At 40.9% G+C, this 21594-nt stretch overlaps 1 protein-coding gene across 7 annotated transcripts in view; it reads right to left on the minus strand.

Annotated features, from left to right (window-relative positions):
- Positions 1-21594, minus strand: part of LOC132385229 (CMP-N-acetylneuraminate-beta-galactosamide-alpha-2,3-sialyltransferase 4-like) — a 133153-nt gene that overhangs the window by 32292 nt on the left and 79267 nt on the right. For 4 of the 7 annotated variants that reach the window (XM_059957211.1, XM_059957204.1, XM_059957205.1 and 1 more), the window contains exon 3: positions 6851-6941. The exons of the other annotated variants lie outside the window; for them this stretch is intronic. In XM_059957211.1, the coding sequence (XP_059813194.1) occupies positions 6851-6941 (91 nt within the window). The remainder of the gene's footprint in view (positions 1-6850; positions 6942-21594) is intronic. 7 annotated transcript variants of the gene reach the window in all.

Below are 21594 nucleotides of genomic sequence, written 5' to 3' on the forward strand. Positions count from 1 at the left end.
TAGCAGTAAGCTGCATCACAGAAGCACATTAAGGATTTACCAAACTCATACTAATGATCAAAATAAAGCAAGAGACATTTAACAACATGTGCAAAATGCTTTTCTTGAAGTCTACATATTAAATATTGGAGTTCTCTAAAATACATTGAACCTGTAAGTGATGGTGTTTCTCATGATAAAGGGATTACAATAAGGTCCCTTTAATTCTCCCAAGGGATAGGGAGCTCTTTAATTCTTGCTGGGGATTTTCCCAGGAAGTAGCGAATTTGTGGAATTCTCTGCCCAGGGATGCAATGAAAGCTACCTCATTAAATATATTTAAGATGCAGCTAGATAGATTTTTACACAGCAGGAGATTTAAGGGTTTTGGTAAAAGGGTTGGTAGGTGGAGCTGAGTCCATGGCTAGATCAGCAATGATTTTGATGAATTATGGAGCAGGCTCAATGGAACAGATGGCTGACTCCTGCTCCAAGTTCTTATGTTTCTTAAGTGTTAGTGACGCATGCCTGCAGCAACAGATAGCAAAAAGCACAGGTACCACTAAAGCTGCTGACAATGAACCTCTCTAGGGATATATCAATTTGCAAGTAAATTTTCAATGTCAGAACAAGCCGACACTGAGCCAATATTTTGGGCTCCTGCTCTTGCTATAAAATCCAGACCCCAATTTCTACCGCACACCGTTAACTGACTTCAGAAGAACATGCAGATGTTCCTGATCTTTTAGTATGTGTGTTCCCCCCCACCCCATAAAATGTAAAGTTCTGCTTGGGGCAAACTTATGAATATGAGATCCGGGTAGGTAAGTCAATGGATAATGAGAACATAGTGTAAAATGAGCTTGTCACAGTAGCATTTCACTAACAAATATTCTTGAGAAAAAAAAACACATAATAATTGGCCTGTCGGTTAACATAAAAGACCCCACAGAGCCATAGACCAGCAATACTACAGATAACAGCAAGAGAAATAGAATATCTCCAATAAAATTCATGACATATTCTTGTGTATTCCTAGCTAACTAGTAAATCAAATTTGGTTTCAAATTGAAAGACAGAGTACACTATTTTGAAGATACATTGCAGCAATAGTTTGTGGAGCAGAAAATTAGGAACTGCTAGAACTTGGTGTGGACATAAGGAAATGGACAGGTGGGTGAGGGACTGGTAGTGGACACAACCCTGTCCTCATTATCTGCAGAAGTGTTTGACAGCTTCAAGATTCTAGGTGTCCATATCATCAACAGCCTCACCTGCTCTCTCCATACTGATGTAGTGATCAAGAAAGCACATCAGTGCATGTACTCTCTAAGGCATCTGAGAAGATTCAGCTTGCCCACAAGGATTCTCTCAAGCTTCTACAGGTGTGTTATAGAAAGTCATCCTGAAAAGTTGCATCTCAGCCTGGTGTGGCAAGTGCTTTGCTCTGGACTGATAGAACCTGCAGGTAGTATTACACACTGCCCAGTCCACCACAGGCACGTCATTTCCTTCCATCAGGTCTATCTCCACAGAGCATTGCATCAGGAAGGTGAGGAGTGTTGTCAGTGATGCCTGCCACCCTGAACGTTCTCTCTTCTAACTTTGAGGAGCTTGAAGACCTGGATGACCAAATTCAAGAACAGCTTCTTCCCCTCTGCTGTAGGCTTCTGAGCCAATCAACTGTTTCACACACCTTAGCAGTGGTGCAACCACGTATTCAAGCCCTAAATTCTACCTCTTCTGTTATCGTCACTTTAGATTTCTTTTTGGACTTCTTCAGTTTGCAATACTGTGTTGTTTTGTGCTTGGCACCAAATTTATGGTTGTATTTGTTATTGCCGTGTATACCATTTACTCTGTGAGCTTCACCAATTTCTTAACATCCTGGTGTATACAATAACAAACTAATCTGATCGATCTGATCCATTACACTGGACAAAAAAGTTTTTGCTTCCTGAATACCTTTGGGTGTATCTTCTGGATTTTGAGCTGCTGATCAGGAAAATCTCCATGAAATCTCCCTATCATGCAACATTTTTAAAAAATTGCCTATATTTGTTATTTCAGTTCCTAATTCAAGTCAAGTCAATAATACTGGTGCCCACAATGAAGCTGAAAAGTTTTCTATCTTCTCCAGGTTTGCTTGGGCATGCTTAATCAGGGCAGATACTACATAGCAGGACAGATTTAAGAGCAGGTATAAAAGCGTCAAGTGCACTGTTCCATGCATTGCGTTTACATGTATATCGGTTTGCGATCACGTTGATGCGCATGCTCTAATAGCTTATTGTGCGTACTCATTATAACAAAGAAATTGTATTTTCAGGAGTACTTGTGATAGCAAGATGTCTTGCCAATGTTGTAACAGCTGCAACACATTGTTATATTTGTGGCGAGTATCCGCTTAAATCTCAAAGACAGAGCATGACTCTGCTTATTAAGCAAGCCTTTAAGCTCTAACTTCGGTATAAAATTGGCGACCAAGGCAAAGCCAGCGTTCCGCACATTTGTTGCACAACATACGCAGTCGATCTCAGACCTTGGCTCAGAGGTTCTCAGAAGTCAATGTCATTTGCTGTTCCGATGATATGGCGAGAGCAGAAGGATCATGAGACAGACTGCTATTTCTATCTGTCAGTGTGGCTGGTTTCTCTGCTAAAAACAAGAAATCCATTGAATACCACAATCTCCCTTCAGCCATGAGACCTGTGTCACATGACGATAGTGTTCCAGTACCAAAGCCACCAGAGACATGGAGTCCAGAGGAGGCAGACGAAGATGCCATGATATGCGAGCCAGGAATGGAAAACAACACCGATACTGATACAGATTTTGAACTCCTTATGTTGAGTGAGCCTCATCTGATAACTTAATCTGAGTTAAATGACCTGGTCAGAGACTTGGGTTTGTCAAAGGCAAAAGCAGAATTATTGGGTTCAAGACTGCAAGGATGGAATCTGCTGTCACCAGGCACAAAAATTTCCGCAAATGATTTTGATACTTGAGACAGATGTTTTCTAGAATAACTGATACCAAGATTAAGAAAGGCATTTTTGTTCATCAACAAATCAAACAGATCATCAATGATAAGCAATTCGAAGAACTTCTAGTATGACTGGAGAAAAATCGCATGGAAGGCATTCAAGGATATTCTTGAAACTTTTCTTGGCAACTACAGGGTGCCAAACTATTTGCAGCTGGTTGGCAACATACTTCAAGCATACAAAACCATGAAGTGCAACATGTCACTGAAGATTAATTTTCTGCATTCCCATTTAGACTTCTTCCCTGCAAATCTTGGCGCTGTCAATGACGAGCACAGTGAAAGGTTTCACCAGGACATTGTGGTCATGGAGAAACTGTATCAGGGCAATTGATATCTATCAATGCTGGCTGATTATTGTTGGATACTTAAGCAAGAAGCCTCAGGCACCGAGTACAAAAGAAAATCATCAACAAAACACTTTTAGCTTAGTTGAACTATGGCAAAGCGTTAGCAGTGTTATGCAATTAAACAGAATATTTTCAACAAAAGTAAATTTCTTGTTTCTCCAAGGTCCTACGTGACACAAGTAGTCTGAAATTATATTTGTGTTCAGTTTCAAGCAACATATCATAACCACAGAAGTTTCTGTGGAAGCAACATATTAGAGACACTTAAAAGACTCTTAGATAGGCACATGGATGAAAGAAAACTGGAGTGCTATTTGGGGAGGGAAGAATTAGATTGATCTTGAAGTAGGTTAAAAGCACAAGGTAGTGGGCCGAACTGTACTGTTCTATGTTCTCACCTGGGAACTTGAAGCTCTCACTCTCTCTACCCTATCACTACTGATCTAGACAGGAGCATGTACACTACCCCTTCCTGAAGTTAATGTTCAGCTCTTTTGTTTTGCTGACAACATTGAGTGAAAGGTTGTTGTCATGATATGTAACATCTAATGACAGTTAACTTACAAGATGTATAAAGCAGGCATATTATAAGTATATAAAAAGAAAGAGAACAGTTAATGTAAATGGTGGTTATTAGAAATAAAGACCAGGAATTAATACTTGGAAATACAAAATTAGTAAAGATGTTGAGCCAACATGTTGTCTGATTCTAAAAGAACCTAACTACTGGTCAAAAACTGGAGGCAAAGAGAGGGTGGAGCGAGGCAAATGGTGCCAACAAATCAATGGGATGCCAAAATGAGAAGTCCCCTGAACAAAATGTTCTGGATGAAAAGTTCATAATAAAAGTAGCTGAATTGAGGTTGGCTCAGACCTAACTTAAGAAAAAGTTTCTGGGTAAATGGGTTACTTTCAGATGACAAATGTAACTGTGTGTTGCTACAGGGATCAGGCTGGGGCCACTGCCACTCTACATTATTGAATGATGGGATCAATTATATTATCACCAGGTTTACTAACAATATTGAAAGGCTTAGATCAAGTGGATATGGAGTGTATGTCTCCAATAGTTGTCAACATCAGAATAGAAGGATGTCCCTTCAGAACAGGGATGAGGAGGAAGTTCTTCAATCTGCAGAATTCTTTGCCATCGATGGCTGTGCAGGCTGAGTCATTGGGTTTTTTTAAAATGGAGGTTGATAGGTTCTTGATTAGTAAGGGTGTCAAAGGTTATAGGGAGAAAGCAGGAGAATGGCATTGAGGAGGAAAGTAAATCAGCCGTGATGGAACAATGGAACAGACTCAATGGGCCAAATGGCTTAATTCTACTCCTACGTCTTATGATTCAATGATAGGTAGGAAAGCAAGATGTGAACACAAAGGAAAAAAAAGAGCCTGTGAAAGGTCCATGAGCCAGTCCTCATTAGGGCATTGGAGGTGGAGAGGGTCAGTAACTTTAAATTTGTTGGCATTATCATTTCAGAGGATCTGTTCCGGGACCAGCTCATCAGTACCATCACAAAGAATGCACAGCAGCGCAGGTTGGCAATGTCAACTAAAACTTTGATAAACTTCTATAGATGCACAGTGGATTGTATCCCAATTGGATGCATCACAGCCTGGAATGGAAAAAACCAAGCCCAGGAACAGAAAAGCCTACAAAAAAGTGGATATAGTCCAGCCCATCAGAGGAAAAGCCCTCCCCACCATTGAGCACATCTACAAGGAAGCAGCATCCATCATCAAGGACCCCCACCATCCAAGCCATGTTCTTGTCTTACTGCTGCCATCAGGGCGGAGGTACAGGAGCCTTAGGTCCCACACCACCAGGTTCAGGAAGTTATTCCCCTCAAAGATCAGGCTTCTGAACCAGCGTGGATAACTTCACTCACCTCAACACTGAACTGATTCCACAACCTATGGACTCACTTTCAAGGACTCTACAACTCATGGTCTCAGTCTAATTTATTATTATTATTATTATTATTATTATTATTGTTGTTTGTTTTTTTCCTACTTGCATAGTTTGTCTTCTTTTTCACATTTGTTATTTGTCAGCCTTTCTGTGTAGTTTTTCATTGATTCTATTGTATGTTGTTGTTCTACTGTGAAGGCTTGCAAGGAAATGAATCTCAAGTCAATATCTAGTGACATGATCTTTGACGATAAGTTTACTTTGAACTTTGATATAAACAGGTTAATGAGCAAATATTAATGGCACAGACTGAGGATGATTGAGTTGGGGTGGGCTGGAGAATATTTGCTAAAATTATTTTATCAATTTAAATGGTGAAAGACTGCAGAATGCTGCTGTATGGAAGAGCATTAGTATCCATGGAGATGGAACACAGGAGGTTAGTCAACTGATCCACCCAGTAATTAGGGAGGCAAATGTAACATTAACCTTTATTGCAATGGGGTGGAGTAGTAAATATGAGCCTGCTGCGGTTTTGATCTTATTTGTACTTTCGTAGGAGTAAGTTTTATGAGGGTAATTCTTGGAATCAAGGACTTGCATTATTAGAACAGTGATCTAATCTACTTTAAAGTTTGGATGATCACATTGATACAAACCAGTTTGGCAGAGTAGATGCTGATTGGGTGGGAGTGAGGGTGAAATAGGATTGCTTTCCTCTGTGAGGACTGTGAATCATTAGAATTCTCTATCCCAGGCAGGCTTGGAGGTATCATCATTTATATCCAAGGGCAAAAGCAGTTCTTTCATCAATCAAGAAGTTAAGAATTACGAAGATTGGGCAAGAACATGGAACTGAGGACAAGATCAGATCAGCCATGATCTAACTGGATGGTAGAGCGAGCTCATGAGATCTGATGGCCAACTTACACTCACTGTTCTTTTTTTTTTAAAAAGAGGTTGTTCCAAAATCAGAAGCAAAGCATAAAACATTGATGGGGTGGCAATTACTTTCTTTCTCATTACAAACTCTAAAATGACAAATTGTAGGTATTTTGTTAAAATCTGACAGAGGTTTCCATCATTCATGCTGGTCAGAGCACAGCATGTCATGGACATACTCCAATGCCATATCTTCATAGAATTATCTATCCCATTCAGACCATTCTGCATGTTGCAGTTCTTTGAAAGACTGAGTTACTTGGAGCATTCTTTGCCTCTACCCACACATACTGTTTATTTCTTTCCAAGCATTTACCCGCTTAATATCTGTAAATTATTACTAATATATTTCCACCAATGAATCATAAATCTCTGAATAACAAACATATCTTTCCTCTGGTTCCATTATCATTGAATTCAGTTTTGAAAACTCTCTCCACCAAAACCCTTCCCAAGTATGAAAAGCTCGATTCAATCTCTCCTTAGCATCTTCTGTTCTGAGAACAATCACAGTTTCTTCAGTCCATTCACTCAACTTTGGTTAATAGGGCTGTCATGCTTCAGTTCTCAGCCTGTCTGGGGGCAATGTAATGCAAAGAAGCTCTGAGAGAGACTTACGGAAGATTTGACTTCAGTGTCATGTTGAAGAGGATCACCATTGTAATCAGACTTGCAAAAATTAACAGATACTGCATGATCTTAGAACTATCTAAAAGACAAAAGAGATAAGGGAAAATTAATTTCTGCTGTTCCATTCATCCATTTCCAATGAAGTTCCCATGATATTCAGTGAAACCACACAGGCAATCCAAAGTGTAGAGTGTTGAACTTAGCTTCAATTCCAGCAAATTTCAGTACTGCAGCTTGTAGAGGCTACTGCCTCACAACCACTTGTTCGATTCCAACCTCATTGCTGTTTGTGTGGAGCCTGCATGGTCTCCATACCAGGCAGGTTTCCCCATGTCTTCCTGCTTTTGCCCACATCCCAATAATAGGTAATTTGGTTAATTTTTTTTTATAGACCACCCAATAGTAACAGGGACATCGAGGAGCAGATAGGGAGACAGATTCTGGAAAGGTGTAATAATAACAGGGTTGTCATGGTGGGAGATTTTAATTTCACAGATATTGATTGGCATCTCCCAAGAGCAAGGGGTTTAGATGGGGTGGAGTTTGTTAGGTGTGTTCAAGATGATTTCTTGACACAATATGTAGATATGCCTACAAGAGGAGAGACTGTACTTGATCTGGTATTGAGAAATGAACCTGGGCAGGTGTCAGATCTCTCAGTGGGAGAGCATTTTGGAGATAGTGATCACAATCTCCTTTACAATAGCATTGGAGAGGGATAGGAACAGACAAATTGAGAAAACGTTTAATTGGAGTAAGGGGAATTATGAGTCTATCAGGCAGGAACTTGAAAGTATAAATTGGAAACAGATGTTCTCAGGGAATTGTACGGAGAAATGTGGCAAATGTTCAGGGGATATTTGCGTGGAGTTCTGCTTAGATACATTCCAATGAGACAGAGAAAGGATGGCAAGGTACAGGAACCATGGTGTACAAAGGCTGTTGAAAATCTAGTCAAGAAGAAAAGCTTACAAAAGGTTCAAAAAACTAGGTAATGATAGAGATCTAGAAGATTATAAAGCTAGCAGGAAGGAGCTTAAGAAAGAAATTAGGAGAGCCAGAAGGGGCCATGAGAAGGCCTTGGCGGACAGGATTAAGGAAAACCCCCTAGGCATTCTACAAGTACGTGAAGAGCAAGAGGATAAGACGTGAGAGAATAGGACCAATCAAGTGTGACAGTGGAAAAGTGTGTATGGAACTGGATGAGATAGCAGAGGTACTTAATGAATACTTTGGGAGGAGATTGCTGAGTCTCTGGTGATGATCTTTGCATTATCAATGGGGACAGGTGAGGTTTTAGATGATTGGAGGGTTGTGGATGTTGTTCCCTTATTCAAGAAAGGGAGTAGAGATAGCCCAGGAAATTATAGACCAGTGAGACTTACTTCAGTGGTTGGTAAGTTGATGGAGAAGATCCTGAAAGGCAGGATTTGTGAAGATTTGGAGAGGCAAAATATGATTATGAATATTCAGTATGGCTTTGTCAAAGGCAGGTCGTGCCTTACTAGTCTTGATTGAATTTTTTGAGGATGTGACTAAACACATTGATGAAGGAAGAGCAGTAGATGTAGTGTATATGGATTTCAGAAAGGCATTTGATAAGGTACCCCATGGAAGGCTTATTGAGAAAGTAAGGAGGCATGGGATCCAAGGGGACATTGCTTTGTGGATCCAGAACTGGCTTGCCCACAGAAGGCAAAGAGTGGTTATAGATGGTTCATATTCTGCATGGAGGTCGGTGACTAGTGGTGTGCCTCAGGAATCTGTTTTGTGACCCCTGCTCTTCGTAATTTTTATAAATGACCTGGATGGAGAAGTGGAGGGATGGGTTAGTAAATTTGCTAATGACACAAAGGTTGGCGGTGTTGTGGATAGTGCAGAGGGCTGTCAGAGGCTACAGCGGGGCATTAATAGGATGCAAAACTGGGCTGAGAAGTGGCAGATGGAGTTCAACCCAGATAAGTGTGAGGCGGTTCATTTTGGTAGGTCAAATATGATGACAGAATATAGTATTAATGGTAAGACTCTCGGCAGTGTGGAGGATCAGAAGGATATTGGGGTTCGAGTCCATAGGACACTCAAAGCTGCTACGCAGGTTGACTCTGTGGTTAAGAAAGCATACGGTGCATTGGTCTTCGTCAATCATGGGATTGAGTTTAAGAGCCAAGATGTAATGTTGCAGCTATATAGGACCCTGGTCAGACACCACTTGGACAACTGTGCTCAGTTCTGGTTGCCTCACTACAGGAAGGATGTGGAAACCATAGAAAGGGTGCAGAGGAGATTTACAAGGACATTGCCTGGTTTGGGGAGCATGCCTATGAGAATAGGCTGAGTGAACTTGGCCTTTTCTCCTTGGAGTGATGGAGGATGAGAGGTGACCTGATAGAGGTGTTTAAGATGATGAGAGGCATTGATTGTGTGGATAGTCAGGAGTCTTTTTCCCAGGGCTGAAGTAGCTAACACGAGGAGGCACAGTTTTAAATTGCATGGAAGTAGGTACAGAGGAGACGTTAGGGGTAAGTTTTTTATGCAGAGAGTGGTGAGTTTGTGGAATGGGCTGCCAGTGGTGGAGGTAGATACGATAGGGTGTTTTAAGAGACTCCTGGATAGGTACATGGAGCTTAGAAAAATAGAGAGCTATGGATAACCCTAGGTAATTTCTAAAGTAAGTACATGTTCAGTACAGCATTGTGGGCTGAAGGGCCTGTAACGTGCTGTAGGTTTTCTGTGTTTCTATTATTTGATCACTGTATACCGTCCTGCATGTGCAAGTGAGTGGTAGGAACTGGAGGGAGTTGATGGGAATGCCAGGAGAAGAAAATGGGGTGAATGTGGAATTAGTGTAATGAAATGACTAGTTTATGGTCAGTATGGAATTAGTGGACCAGAAGGTCAGTTTGCAGTGTAACTCTATACCCTGACAGTGAACATACTTGTACTTCAAAAGACTGTTGTTAGATATAAAGTTGTCTTTTTTTTTGTGAAATTCTCGATTCACGCAAGATTCATGGAAAATTTACAACACAAGCCGTTCAGACCATTGTATAATAAAAGCTGTCCGATAGATGCCATCTTCCAAGCGTTAACTCCCCGAGCCTCCAGGTCACAGGAATTCAAGAACACATCCAATTTCTTTCTGCTTCAACCACCTTTTATATAAGGAGTTCCAGATTCCTGATGCATTCTGGTTGACAATTATTTTGCCCCCCCCATACTACCAAATCATATTAAATCCAGACCCCCGGCAAGTGAAACAGTGGACTCAAGCTCTTCATGATTTTACACTGAGATCTTCTCACAGCCTCTGTTCCAAAAGTAATCCCAGCCAATCAATCTTTCTTCATATCTACAATTTCCAGTTCTGACAACATCCTTTTAAATCTCCTCTGCACCTTAGCCAGTGTAATCACACTTTTCCCAAAACGTAGTGCCCAAAACTGCAGACAATACCTATATTGTGACCCAACTCGCATTGTATAGTTTTCCAGCATAACTTCCCTGTGCTTCCAAATAACTTCCAAATTCTATACTTTGGACAACAAAGAAAAACTTTTTTAAACATCTGCTCTCCCACCTTTAGATTCTGCTGATATGTCCTCCATAAACCTTTGGTTTCTTTGCACCATTCAATGTCCTCTTATTTACTTAATATTGCCTTATCTCCCAGAATGCACATCCTCATACTTCATTGAATAAAATTACACTTGCCACTTTGCAACCCAGCTCTACTAACTAGTTATCTGTAATCTAAACTCTTCCTTCTATGAACCACACTGCCAATTTTTGCCTCATCAACAGATTTCTGTATCAAATACCCACATTTAATTCCAATCATTACTATGCCATTGCAAGGAGGGCACCAAATCTCTCTGGTACAGACTTCAGGCCACAACATCTATCAGTCTTGCTTTCTACCACTAACCCATTTTGGTAAATTGCTTTTACTGTCACGTGTACTGAAATACAGTGAAAAACTTTGTTTTGCATGCCATCCTACAAATCATTTTATCACCCTGGTTCTTAAAGTAGTACAAGTGAAAACAATAACAGAATGCAGAATAAAAAGTGTTACAGTTAGGGAAAGTGAAGTGCAGGCAGACAATAAGGTGTAAATTAGAGCAACACATTCAAGATGCTGGAGCAGTGATTCCCACCAGGGGCAGTACCGCTCCAAGGGCAAAGTTACATGTCCTAAGAGGGCATTAGAGGAAAATAGAAGTCATCAGGGGCACTCAAGATTCTTGGGGGTGGGGGGGAGCAGTAAACAGCACCCTAACTTGAGGCACGAGACCTGACCGACCGTTAGTAGAACAGGCACTTCCAAGAAAAAAGGATGGGGCACTGGAGCACAGGAAGAGCCACAGCTCTGCAGACAGTGAGCACTCGTTGTCACAATGTGTCTGAAACTCGGCAATCGCATCCGACCTTATCAACGAAACAGACAAAATTGGGGATGCATAAATTAGCAACTCGGGTGCCCAACAGTTCCCCTTGACTCGCGGTATGGAACAAGTTCATGTAATTTAACAGTTGATAAGTGAAGTACACCCTCTCAACGTTCTCTACAGATCTACGGAAAACAGGTCAAACGAAGATACAGCTCTCGCTGGAACCGAATGATGAAATAGTCAATCAGTGAACCTGCCAACCCCAAGTATTCCTCTTTAAGTGTTCAACGAGATTCTCTTTTGTAAAAAGTTAAAACCAATTATCAACAGAGAATCAATCTGCAACAAGTTCAAAATGTATATTGAGGATGAAAGTATTCCAATTAGGATCACAATTTCTTGTGCAACAGATGGAGCACCATATATGACAGGTTGCCATGCTGGTTTAGTTGCATTCATGAAAAAAGAAATTCCAAGTCTGTTTGCAATCCATTGTGTAATTAATTGTCAACATCGTGCAGCCAAAAACCTCAGCCGCCGGCTTTTTTCAAGCATGACTCTTCTAATACCTGCTATCAACAAAATTAAAGCTCACCCATTAAATAGCAGAATATTTCACCAGTTAGGCCAAGATAATGACAAAGAGTTTGAATGCTTACTTCTTCACACTGAAATGCATTTGCTGTCAAAAGGCTGCTGCTTAAAACGTTTCTTTGATCTTTTTGACACTATGGTTGAATTTTTCCTCAAAATCAACAAGAGCTTGGGAAACAAAATTGAACATGTAGCATAGCCTTTCTGTATGACAAAATGAACATTCTAAATATGAGACAGCAGAGTGAGAATTTCAATTTAGTCCAGACAAAAAGTGTAGTGCCCACTTTTCTCAGAAAATTGGAAATACATGAGCAAAACACTGGGAAAAGAATATTCTTACATTTTCCCTATGTTGAAAGTATGACACTCTCTTTCACAGATGATGATTTACAAGAGTACTGCTTACACCTGCAGTCACTGAAGAAGGATTTTCAGAATTGACTCAAGAATTGAAATGATCTGGAAATTCTGGATTGGGTAATTAACCCATTTCTTTGCAAGGTGGAAAGACAGGAAGAGAGCTTTCTAGAAGAAATTATCGAAAAGAAGAAGCAAAAATGCTTTTCAAAAACGTTGGCTTTTGTGGTATGTGACTACACTGTCATATGAAGTTTCCTGGTCTTTATAGAAGAGCCAAACTGCTCTTCATTGCATTTCCATCCTCCTACCTTGTTGAAAGAAGCTTCAGTGCAGTGAACCACATACTCACAAACAAATCAGAAACTGTTTGGACTTTGTTACACATAGGGACTTAAGGCTTTTGCTGTCATAACTTGAACCAGATATTTGAACTCTTGCAAAAAACTATCAAGCTCAAGGATCACATTGATATTGAAGCTGCTCCACAGCACACAGGTACTCTGTAAGCTAGGTTTAAAGACATATAAAAACTTAAAGGCAGAATAATTTTTTTCATGGTAGTATATGGTCAACATGTTTTTACACTATGGGGGCACTGGAAAGTATATTGTGCCTAAGAGGGGTGTTGGGAAGTATGAAGGTGCTTTGGGGGGGGGGGGCACTGGCAAGTATGTAAGTGCTTTAGGGCGAGAAAAGGTTGGGAAACACTGTACTAGAGAAAATCAGCAGGTCAGGCAGCATCTACGAAGAAGAATAAGCAGCCGATGTTTCAGGCCGAGATCCTTCATCTGGACAAATGAAAGGGGGAAGATGACAGAATAGGAAGGTGGGTGGAGGGAAAGGAGTACAAGCTAGAAGGTGGGTGGGGGAGGGGCGATGAAGTAAGAAGCTGGGAGGTAATAGGTATAAATTAGATCCAATTTACAACTCTCCTTTGAAATTTTTGGCTAGCAACGTGAAACCATGTCAAAGTCTTGCTAAAATCCATGTAGACTGCATGAATCTCAGTGTCCTTAGCAATCTCTACATTTCTTTCTCAAAAATAATTAATCATGTTCAAGAGACATGATTCTCACCAATTTATGTTGACAGTTCCTGATTAAAGCAGGACTTACTCAATCAAAACCCACCTATCCCCAATGTTAAATAACTGGCCCATGGTAACTCATTTTATACTCTCCTTTTATAAACAGTACTTAGAACATTAGCAACCCATTGGCACCACATCACAGCCAAAAGGAAAAAAAAATTAGTTTATCAGAGAACACAGAACATAGGCTGCGTCCACACTACACCGGATAAATCCGTAACCAAAATTTTTTCTCTCCGTTTTTACCTTTCGTCCACACTAAAACGGCGTTTTCGTCCCCCAATACCAGAGCTTTTCAGAAACGCTCTCCAAAGTGGGTATTTTTGAAAACACCGGATTGGCTGGATCAGTGTTGACAGGGTAACCGGAGAGATCTGAAAACGCTTTCAGACGGCAGCGCGCTATTTCATTGTTTTCTTGAACGCAACCTAACAATTTCAGAACAGACGGCAACGAGACTGAAGCCAGAAGAGTTAGAAATGTACTCACCAAATACTTTGACCCATAACTTACTGAATAAATAAATATACTCACTTTGCTCTGTTATCTGTCCTTGCTTGTATGAAGGTGGTTTACCTGTTTATGCAAGTACTTCTCTGACAATAGATGTGTAACAGCCTAATGTAACATTGTATGGAAATACAAAATAACACTGATGCAGACATGTTTTATATATTTAACAAGGTGCTTTATTAATTCAACACAGTTAGTCAGTTTTTCAATGTTCGTCATCAGCCAGGTCAATCTGTCCGTGTCCCTGTCAGTTGTCTCCGTACGCTCCAGTATGTGTTTTTTTTTACTTTTAAGTTCTCCTGCACGAAAGCCAACAGCTGTCCGTCGTTTTAAGTTTTTCTAGTCTGTAACTACACAAACATGCACTTTTATGGCGAGATTCGACATTAAACATGTCATCTTTTTTCAGTAGATGTGTCCTGCGCATGCGCAGGAGGAGAAAATTCGCCGAAATCTCCGTTTCAATGTGGACGGAGATATTTTTAAAAACGCATAGTGTGGACGCCTGTTGTTTTTATGCGAAATTGGCGTTTTCAAAATTATCCGGTCTAGTGTGGACGTAGCCATAGAAACATAGAAAATCTACAGCACAATACAGGCCCTTCGGCTCATGATGCTATGCTGAACATGTACAGTACTTACTTTAGAAATTACCTAGGGTTACCCATAGCTCTCTATTTTTCTAAGCTCCATGTACCTATCCAGGAGTCTCTTAAAAGACCCTATCGTATCTACCTCCACCACTGCTGCCGGCAGCCCATTCCACGCACTCACCACTCTCTGTGTAAAATACTTACCCCTAATGTCTCCTCTGAACCTACTCCCAAGCAATTTAAAACTGTGCCTCCTTGTGTTAACCATTTCAGCCCTGGGAAAAAGCCTCTGTCTATCCACACGATCAAAGCCTCTCATTCTCATAATATCCTTCCTTGCTTTTTTTTTTAACAGTGTGGGATATACTTTGGACAGTCTAGCTGATGTATCCACAATAAATCCCTTAATACCCTCTTTTATTATATATTTTTCCATCCAACGCTGCATACCTTCCTTATAAAATCAACCCTCCTTCTTCACCACTCCATCTGTTTTCATCCTCTCTCTCTTAAATGGAGATCAAGTTGACATTCTGTTAACCATATTTCATAAAACTTAACAATATCTACCTCCACAGGCACTGGAGTGCAGTGACTCTTTATAAGCTGCTTTCAGCTGATCTAATGATTACATTTATTATAATTGTTCTATGTTTTTTTAAGGTCATCCATACTCCTTTTTATCTCTGTTCCGATATTTGTTTTCTCTCTTTTACACCCCATTAGCTTCCAGCCTTCATTTACAGTTCCATTTTTCCCTTATCTATAAAATCTTTGCTCAGCCTCTCACCTTGCTAAAGTCTAACTAAAACCCTCACCAGCTATAAAACTTGCGCAGCAAGTCCCATCTTCCCAAGAAGTTCCCCCCATTGGTCTAACCAACTAAAGTCTTCACTCCTGCATCATCATTCTTAGCTCACATTCATCAGCTCTATCTTCCTATTTCTGTAATCACCGACAAGTGGCATTCCTTAAACCCAACATAACTCATCCCTTTCTCTATCCGAGCACAACCGGTTCTTTCACTGGTACTACTAACATTGTTCTTCCTTCAATGCCTCCAATGTAATCTTTTCCCATAGCCTGTACAGTACTCAAAACCAGATACTTGCTCCAAAGTATGATGCTATCAAATGTCTTCTGAACAACCTTATCTGCTCTTTTTGCTGCGTTTTGGCTCTCCCCTAATCCTGCTCCTCACACATGACTCCTTCAGAATATTCTCCATAGTGACTTGACAACAGCTGCTGCTTAAACTTATATGGACATCCATGGCGTAAGTCACAGACCAGGACATCACCTCATTCCCTCCTCGTACCAAAATCCCTCGATGATTAAAATCCATATTCAGCAGATGCAGTAGTCACAGGAGTGGACTCTGTACTGTTCTCTGCTTAAGCAAGTGAAACCCTTCTATTTTTTTTACTGGCTAGGTTGAAGAACTATACAGTGCCTGCTGACAGTTATCAGCTGGTAAACAGAAAAAAAAACAATTTGCAGGGCAAGTCACGAGTGAAGATCTTCAGAATTAGGTTGGTTATCGCTGACCTTTGAGATGCCCGTGTTGATTGTCAGCAAGAGGCAGATGTCATTTCCGATCCACCTCAGAGACACATATAGCAAGGTCTCCAGAAGATGCAAGGATTCATACAGGTGTGATTTTATTGTTGCAATCAAAGCATGCAGAAAAGGTGCTGAGCTCGTCTGGGAGTGAAGCATCACAGCCAAAGTTCGAAGTTCAAAATAAATTTTATTATCAAAATATATATATGCCACCATACACAACCCTGCCATTCATGATGTTAAATTTCATCCTGTAGGAAGCAATGACTTGCAAACCGTACCAGGCGGATGTACATCAGATTCTGTCTCTAACTTCACTCAGAATTACTTTTTAGCTCATAGAATAACCCTCCGTATGTTGTACCTAAACTTCTTGTGGAGTTCTAGATTACCAGTTTTGGACACCACAGATAGCCCCCAGAATACAAATTTCTTAGTTCATCAATGTCTTCTGGGTTGGGTATGTCTGCTACATTCTCAAAGGCACACACTCATCCACACAGGTCTTGATGGAGCTGGTGACAACTGTGACATATTCATTTAGATTTGAAAACAAATCCCAAAATATTGCCCAGTCCACTGATTCAAAGCAGTCCTGTAAGTGCTTCTTCACCTCCCTTGACTACACCTTCTTGATTCTCACCACTGATACTGCAGTCTTTAGTCTCTGCCTGTACACTGGGAGTAAAAGTACAGCCAAGTGATTAGACTTTCCAAAGTGTGGGTATAGAATGGCATGGTAAGCATAGTTTATGGTGGTATAACAATGGTCAAGTGTTTTGCCTCCTCTGGTTCCATAGGTGACAAGTTGGTTAGAGACTACTTCAAGCTAACCTGGTTGAAGTCCCCTGCAATGATCATGAAGGTATCAGGGTGCACTATTTTGTGCTGATGATCACAATGCTCAACACCTCCATTGCTAGCCTGACACTGGCCGGGGTAGAATGTACACCGCAATCAGGATGATGCCAGAAAACTCCTTAGCAGATAAAGTGGATAACACCAGTCCCCCAGATGTTCCAGTTCGGGGGAGCAGAACTACAAAAGAACTGCCACGTCTGAGCATCATGATTAGTTAATCATGAGGAGAATGCCACCGGCTCTGCTTTTACCCAACGCTGTTGTCCAATCCATGCAATGGAAGGTGGAAGCCCTCGGGTTGTAGTGCTGAGTGCTGAGTCCAGAGTGCTGGGGGTGAGCCATGTCTCTGTAAAGCAAAGTACACAGCAGCCCCTGATGTCCCTCTAATACTGTAATCTTGCTCTGAAGTCTTCAATTTTATTTTCCAGAATCTGTCCATTGGCCAGGAGGATGGTGGGGATTGGGAGCCTCAGAGCACTGCGTTTCAGCATTATTTGTATTTTCTTGATGCAAAACTGCATTCAAGACCTGGATGGTCTGCAGTCCGGAGTCTACTGGTTTTGAGGATTGAAAGATTTTTTAAACTTCATAAAACAACATTGCTTACTCAAGTACCTATGGCTGTGACTAGAGATTCCAGCTGGAAAAGCCCTAAATGGGAATATTTGATGATTCCCATTGGAACTGCAAAGTAACAGTAACAAGATGTCTGGCACCATCTTGGATCATCTTGTTTATAACTAACAACACTACCTCAAAACAGTACACTACAAACTTCTTTTTGAACTGCCATGGACTTGCCTCTGATAGTGTCTTTTTTTTGTACTAAGGTCATACTTTTGAAGTCAGCCTTTCCTCTCTTTCTTCACTGCCTTGTATAGTTTCTGTATAACTTGTGTGTGTTGTCTGTCCCTATATGCCTATGATGCCACTGCTAGCAGATTTTTCATTGTACCCATATCTCACTGTACATGTGCATACAACAATAAACTTGACTTAACCTGGAAAGAAATTGTTTTAATGGCAACATTCCAAATGCTTAGATACAGTAAGTACTATCTGGCATCTGCAAAACTTAGCTTAATCTATACAATTCCACAAGCTTCTAATTTCGCAACAGTTGTAAAATCCCCACGCTAAAAAGTCCCCAGTTTCATTTTCCAGACAGTCTTCCATTTAATTACTTTGGCTCATGAAGCAGTGAATGTAATTCTCAAACACCCCTATTTCACCACACCACACAAACTACAAAAGGCTACATTTTCAGTTCTTGAACCTTCAGAGGGACACATTTTGGTAAAATTTCATAGAATTTCCAGAAAATTTATTGCTTTTAAACTCCCAGCTATAGCCCACGGCAGAAAGTATGTCAGAGCAGCACTGTGTTTCCCATGTATGCATGACTTAGGGTAGCAAGTCATATCTCGTTTCTTTTGCATACAGTGAGAGGAACAAGTCTGTCTCTGTTGAGAAAGAGACCCAGCTTGTTGTAAAAAGGAAGCTTTGTGACTTATTGAATGCTTAGCTCTGAGATTATCTCAGCTTATTCTGTATATCCTTGGCAGTTAAACAGTTTCTCTATATTTATCCTAACATATCCTCTGGGAAAAGAGGGGCCAATTTACAAACAACCTTTGACTTACAGAAAAAACATCCACCAACTATGCCTTAGCTGGCCGGTGGTGTAGTGGCATCCGCACCGGACTTCAAGGTGAGTGGACTAGGGTTCGAATCCAGCCGGCTTCTTGCACGCTTTCCATCTGTGCTGGGTTGAGCATCGAGCTAGCAATTCAGCCTCGTAAAAAACAGACAAATGCTAAAGAAACGGCAAGGTTGCCATCCAATGTGCCTCAAGGCATGGAAAGGAATACAAATTTTTTTAAAAAACTATGCCTTGGATCTCAAAAGATGGAGTTTAACCTGGGAGAACCTTGGCGTATCAAAAAATAGTAGCTTCATAAAGCAGCAACACATACAGAACCTTGCATTGTATAGCATCTCCAATGCAAATAAGCACACAAAGTTGCTTGGGGAGTGAATCACACAAACTGATGAACAGTCAGAAATCAAGTGACAAGAAGTTTTTATGGCCACCCACTTCAACTCTGCTTCCCATTCCCATTTGGATATGTCCATACATGGCTTCCTCTACTGCCATGATGAGGCCAAACTCAGGTTGGAGGAGCAACACCTCATCTACCATCTGGGTAGCCTCCAGCCCCTTGGTATGAACATCAAATTCTCCAACTTCCGGTAATTCCCTCCCTCTCTCTTCCCCCATCCTACTTTCACTCTGCCTCCTCTTCCAGCTGCCTATCACCCCTCTCATGATTCTGCCTTCTTCTACTACCCATAGTGCTTTCCCCTTACATTCACAAGATCACAAGACAAAGGAGCAAAAGTGGGCCATTCAGCCCATCGAGTCTGATCTGCCACTCCACCATGAGCTAAACTATTCTCCCATCTAGTTCCAATTTCTGGCTTTTTCCCCCATATCCCTTGATACCCTGACTAATTAGATACCTATCAATCTCCCCCTTAAACATCCTCAATGATCGGGCCTCCACAGCTGTATGTGGCAACAAATTCCATAAATCCACGACCCTCTGACTAAAAAAAAAATTCTCCTCATCTCTGTTTTAAATGGGTACCCTCTAATTCTAAGACTGTGACCTCTTGTCCTGGACTCACCCACCAAGGGAAACAGCCTTTCCACATCTACTCTGTCCAACCCTTTCAACATTCAGAATGTTTCTATGAGATCCCCTCTCATTCTTCTATACTCTAATGAATACAATTCAAGAGCCGAAAAACGCTCCTTGTTAGCCCCTGCATTCCAGGAATCATCCTCGTAAATCTTCTCTGAACTCTCTCCAACATCATTACATCCCTTCTAAGATAGGGGACCCAAAACTGCACACAGTATTCCAAATGAGGTCTCACCAGTGCCCCATAGAGCTTCATCAACACCTCCTTACTCTTATACACTATTCCTCTTGAAATGAATGCCAACATAGCATTCACTTTCCTTACTGCCAATCCAACCTGGTGGTTAACCTTTAGGGTATCCTGTACTAGGACCCCCAAGTCCCTTTGCACTTCTGATTTTTGAATTTTCTCCCCATCTAAATAATAATCTGCCCGATTGTTTCTTCTTCCAAAATGTACAACTGTACATTTCTCAACATTGTATCTCATCTGCCATTTCTTTGCCCATTCTCCTAAACTGACCAAGTCTCTCTGCAACCTTTCCATTTCCTCAACACTTCCTGCTCCTCCACCTATCTTGGTGTCATCTGCAAACTTAGCCACAAAACCATTTAATCCATAATCTAAATCATCGATATACAGTATAAAAAGAAGAGGCCCCAACACCAACCCCTGTGGAACACCACTAGCAACCGGCAACCAACCAGAATAGGATCCCTGTATTCCCACTCTTTGTTTTCTGCCTATCAGCCAATGCTCCACCCATTTCAATATCCTTCCTGTAATTCCATGGGCCCTCATCTTATTAAGCAGCCTCTTATGCGGCACCTTATCAAAGGCCATTTTGGAAATCCAAATACACAACATCCACAGCCTCTCCCTTGTCAATCTTATTTGAGATTACCTCAAGAAATTCCAATAGGTTGATGAGGCAGGATCTTCCCTTCATGAAACCATGTTGGCTTGGGCCTATCTTGTCATGCACCTCAAGGTAATTCATAATCTCATCCTTGTGGATTGACTCCAATAACTTTCCAACTACCAATGTCAGACTAATAGGTCTGTAATTTTCTTTTTGCTGCCTCCCCCCCCCCTTTCTTAAACAACGGAACTACATTTGCGACCTTCCAGTCCTCCAGAACCATGCCAGTCTACTGATTCCTGGAAGATTATTTCCAATGCCTCCACAATCTCCAAAGCCACCTCCTTCAGAACCCGTGGATGCACTTCATCTGGTCTGGGAGACTTACATATCCTTAGTCCATTTAGATTCTCAAGCATTTTCTCTCTAGTAATCTTGACTGTACGTAATTCGATTCCCTGAGATCTCTGGCTATCAGGTATGTTGCTAATGTCTTCCACTGTGAAGACTGATGCAAAATACTCACTTAGTTCCTCTGCTACCTCTTTGTTACCCATTATAATTTCTCCAACATCATTTTCAATAGGTCCTATATCAACCCGTCTCACTCTTTTGCTCTTCGTATATTAAAAAAAACTGTGTCCTTTTTTATGTTTATTGCCAATTTCCTTTCATAATTCATCTTTTCTTTCCTAATGACTTTCTTAGTTTCCTTCTGTAAATTTTAAAAATTCGTCCAGTCCTCAGTTTTCCCACTAATTTTTGCTTCCTTGTACACTGCCTCTTTTGCTTTTATTTTTGCCTTAACTTTTCTCGTTAGCCACATTTGTGTCATTTTTCCTTTTATGATTTTCTTTTTTCTTGGAATATATATTTCCTGCACTCTCCTTATTTCTTGTAGGAATTTCATCCAATTCTGCTCTACTGTCCCTCTATTAAGCTTGCTTTTCCAATCAACTTGGGCCAGTTCCTCTCTCATACCACTATAATTTCCCTTGTTCCACTGAAATATTGATACACATGATACCAGCTTCTCCTTTTCAAATTTGAAACTGAACTCGATCGTATTATGATCACTACTTCCAAGGGGTTCCATTACCTCTAGCTCCCTAATCGCCCCAGGTTCATTACACAGCGCCCAATCCAAAACAGCCAATCCCCTGGTGGGCTTATGGACAAGCTGCTCCAGAAAG

The sequence above is a fragment of the Hypanus sabinus genome, chromosome X2 (assembly GCF_030144855.1).
Source record: "Hypanus sabinus isolate sHypSab1 chromosome X2, sHypSab1.hap1, whole genome shotgun sequence".
Taxonomy (NCBI): Eukaryota; Metazoa; Chordata; class Chondrichthyes; order Myliobatiformes; family Dasyatidae; genus Hypanus; species Hypanus sabinus.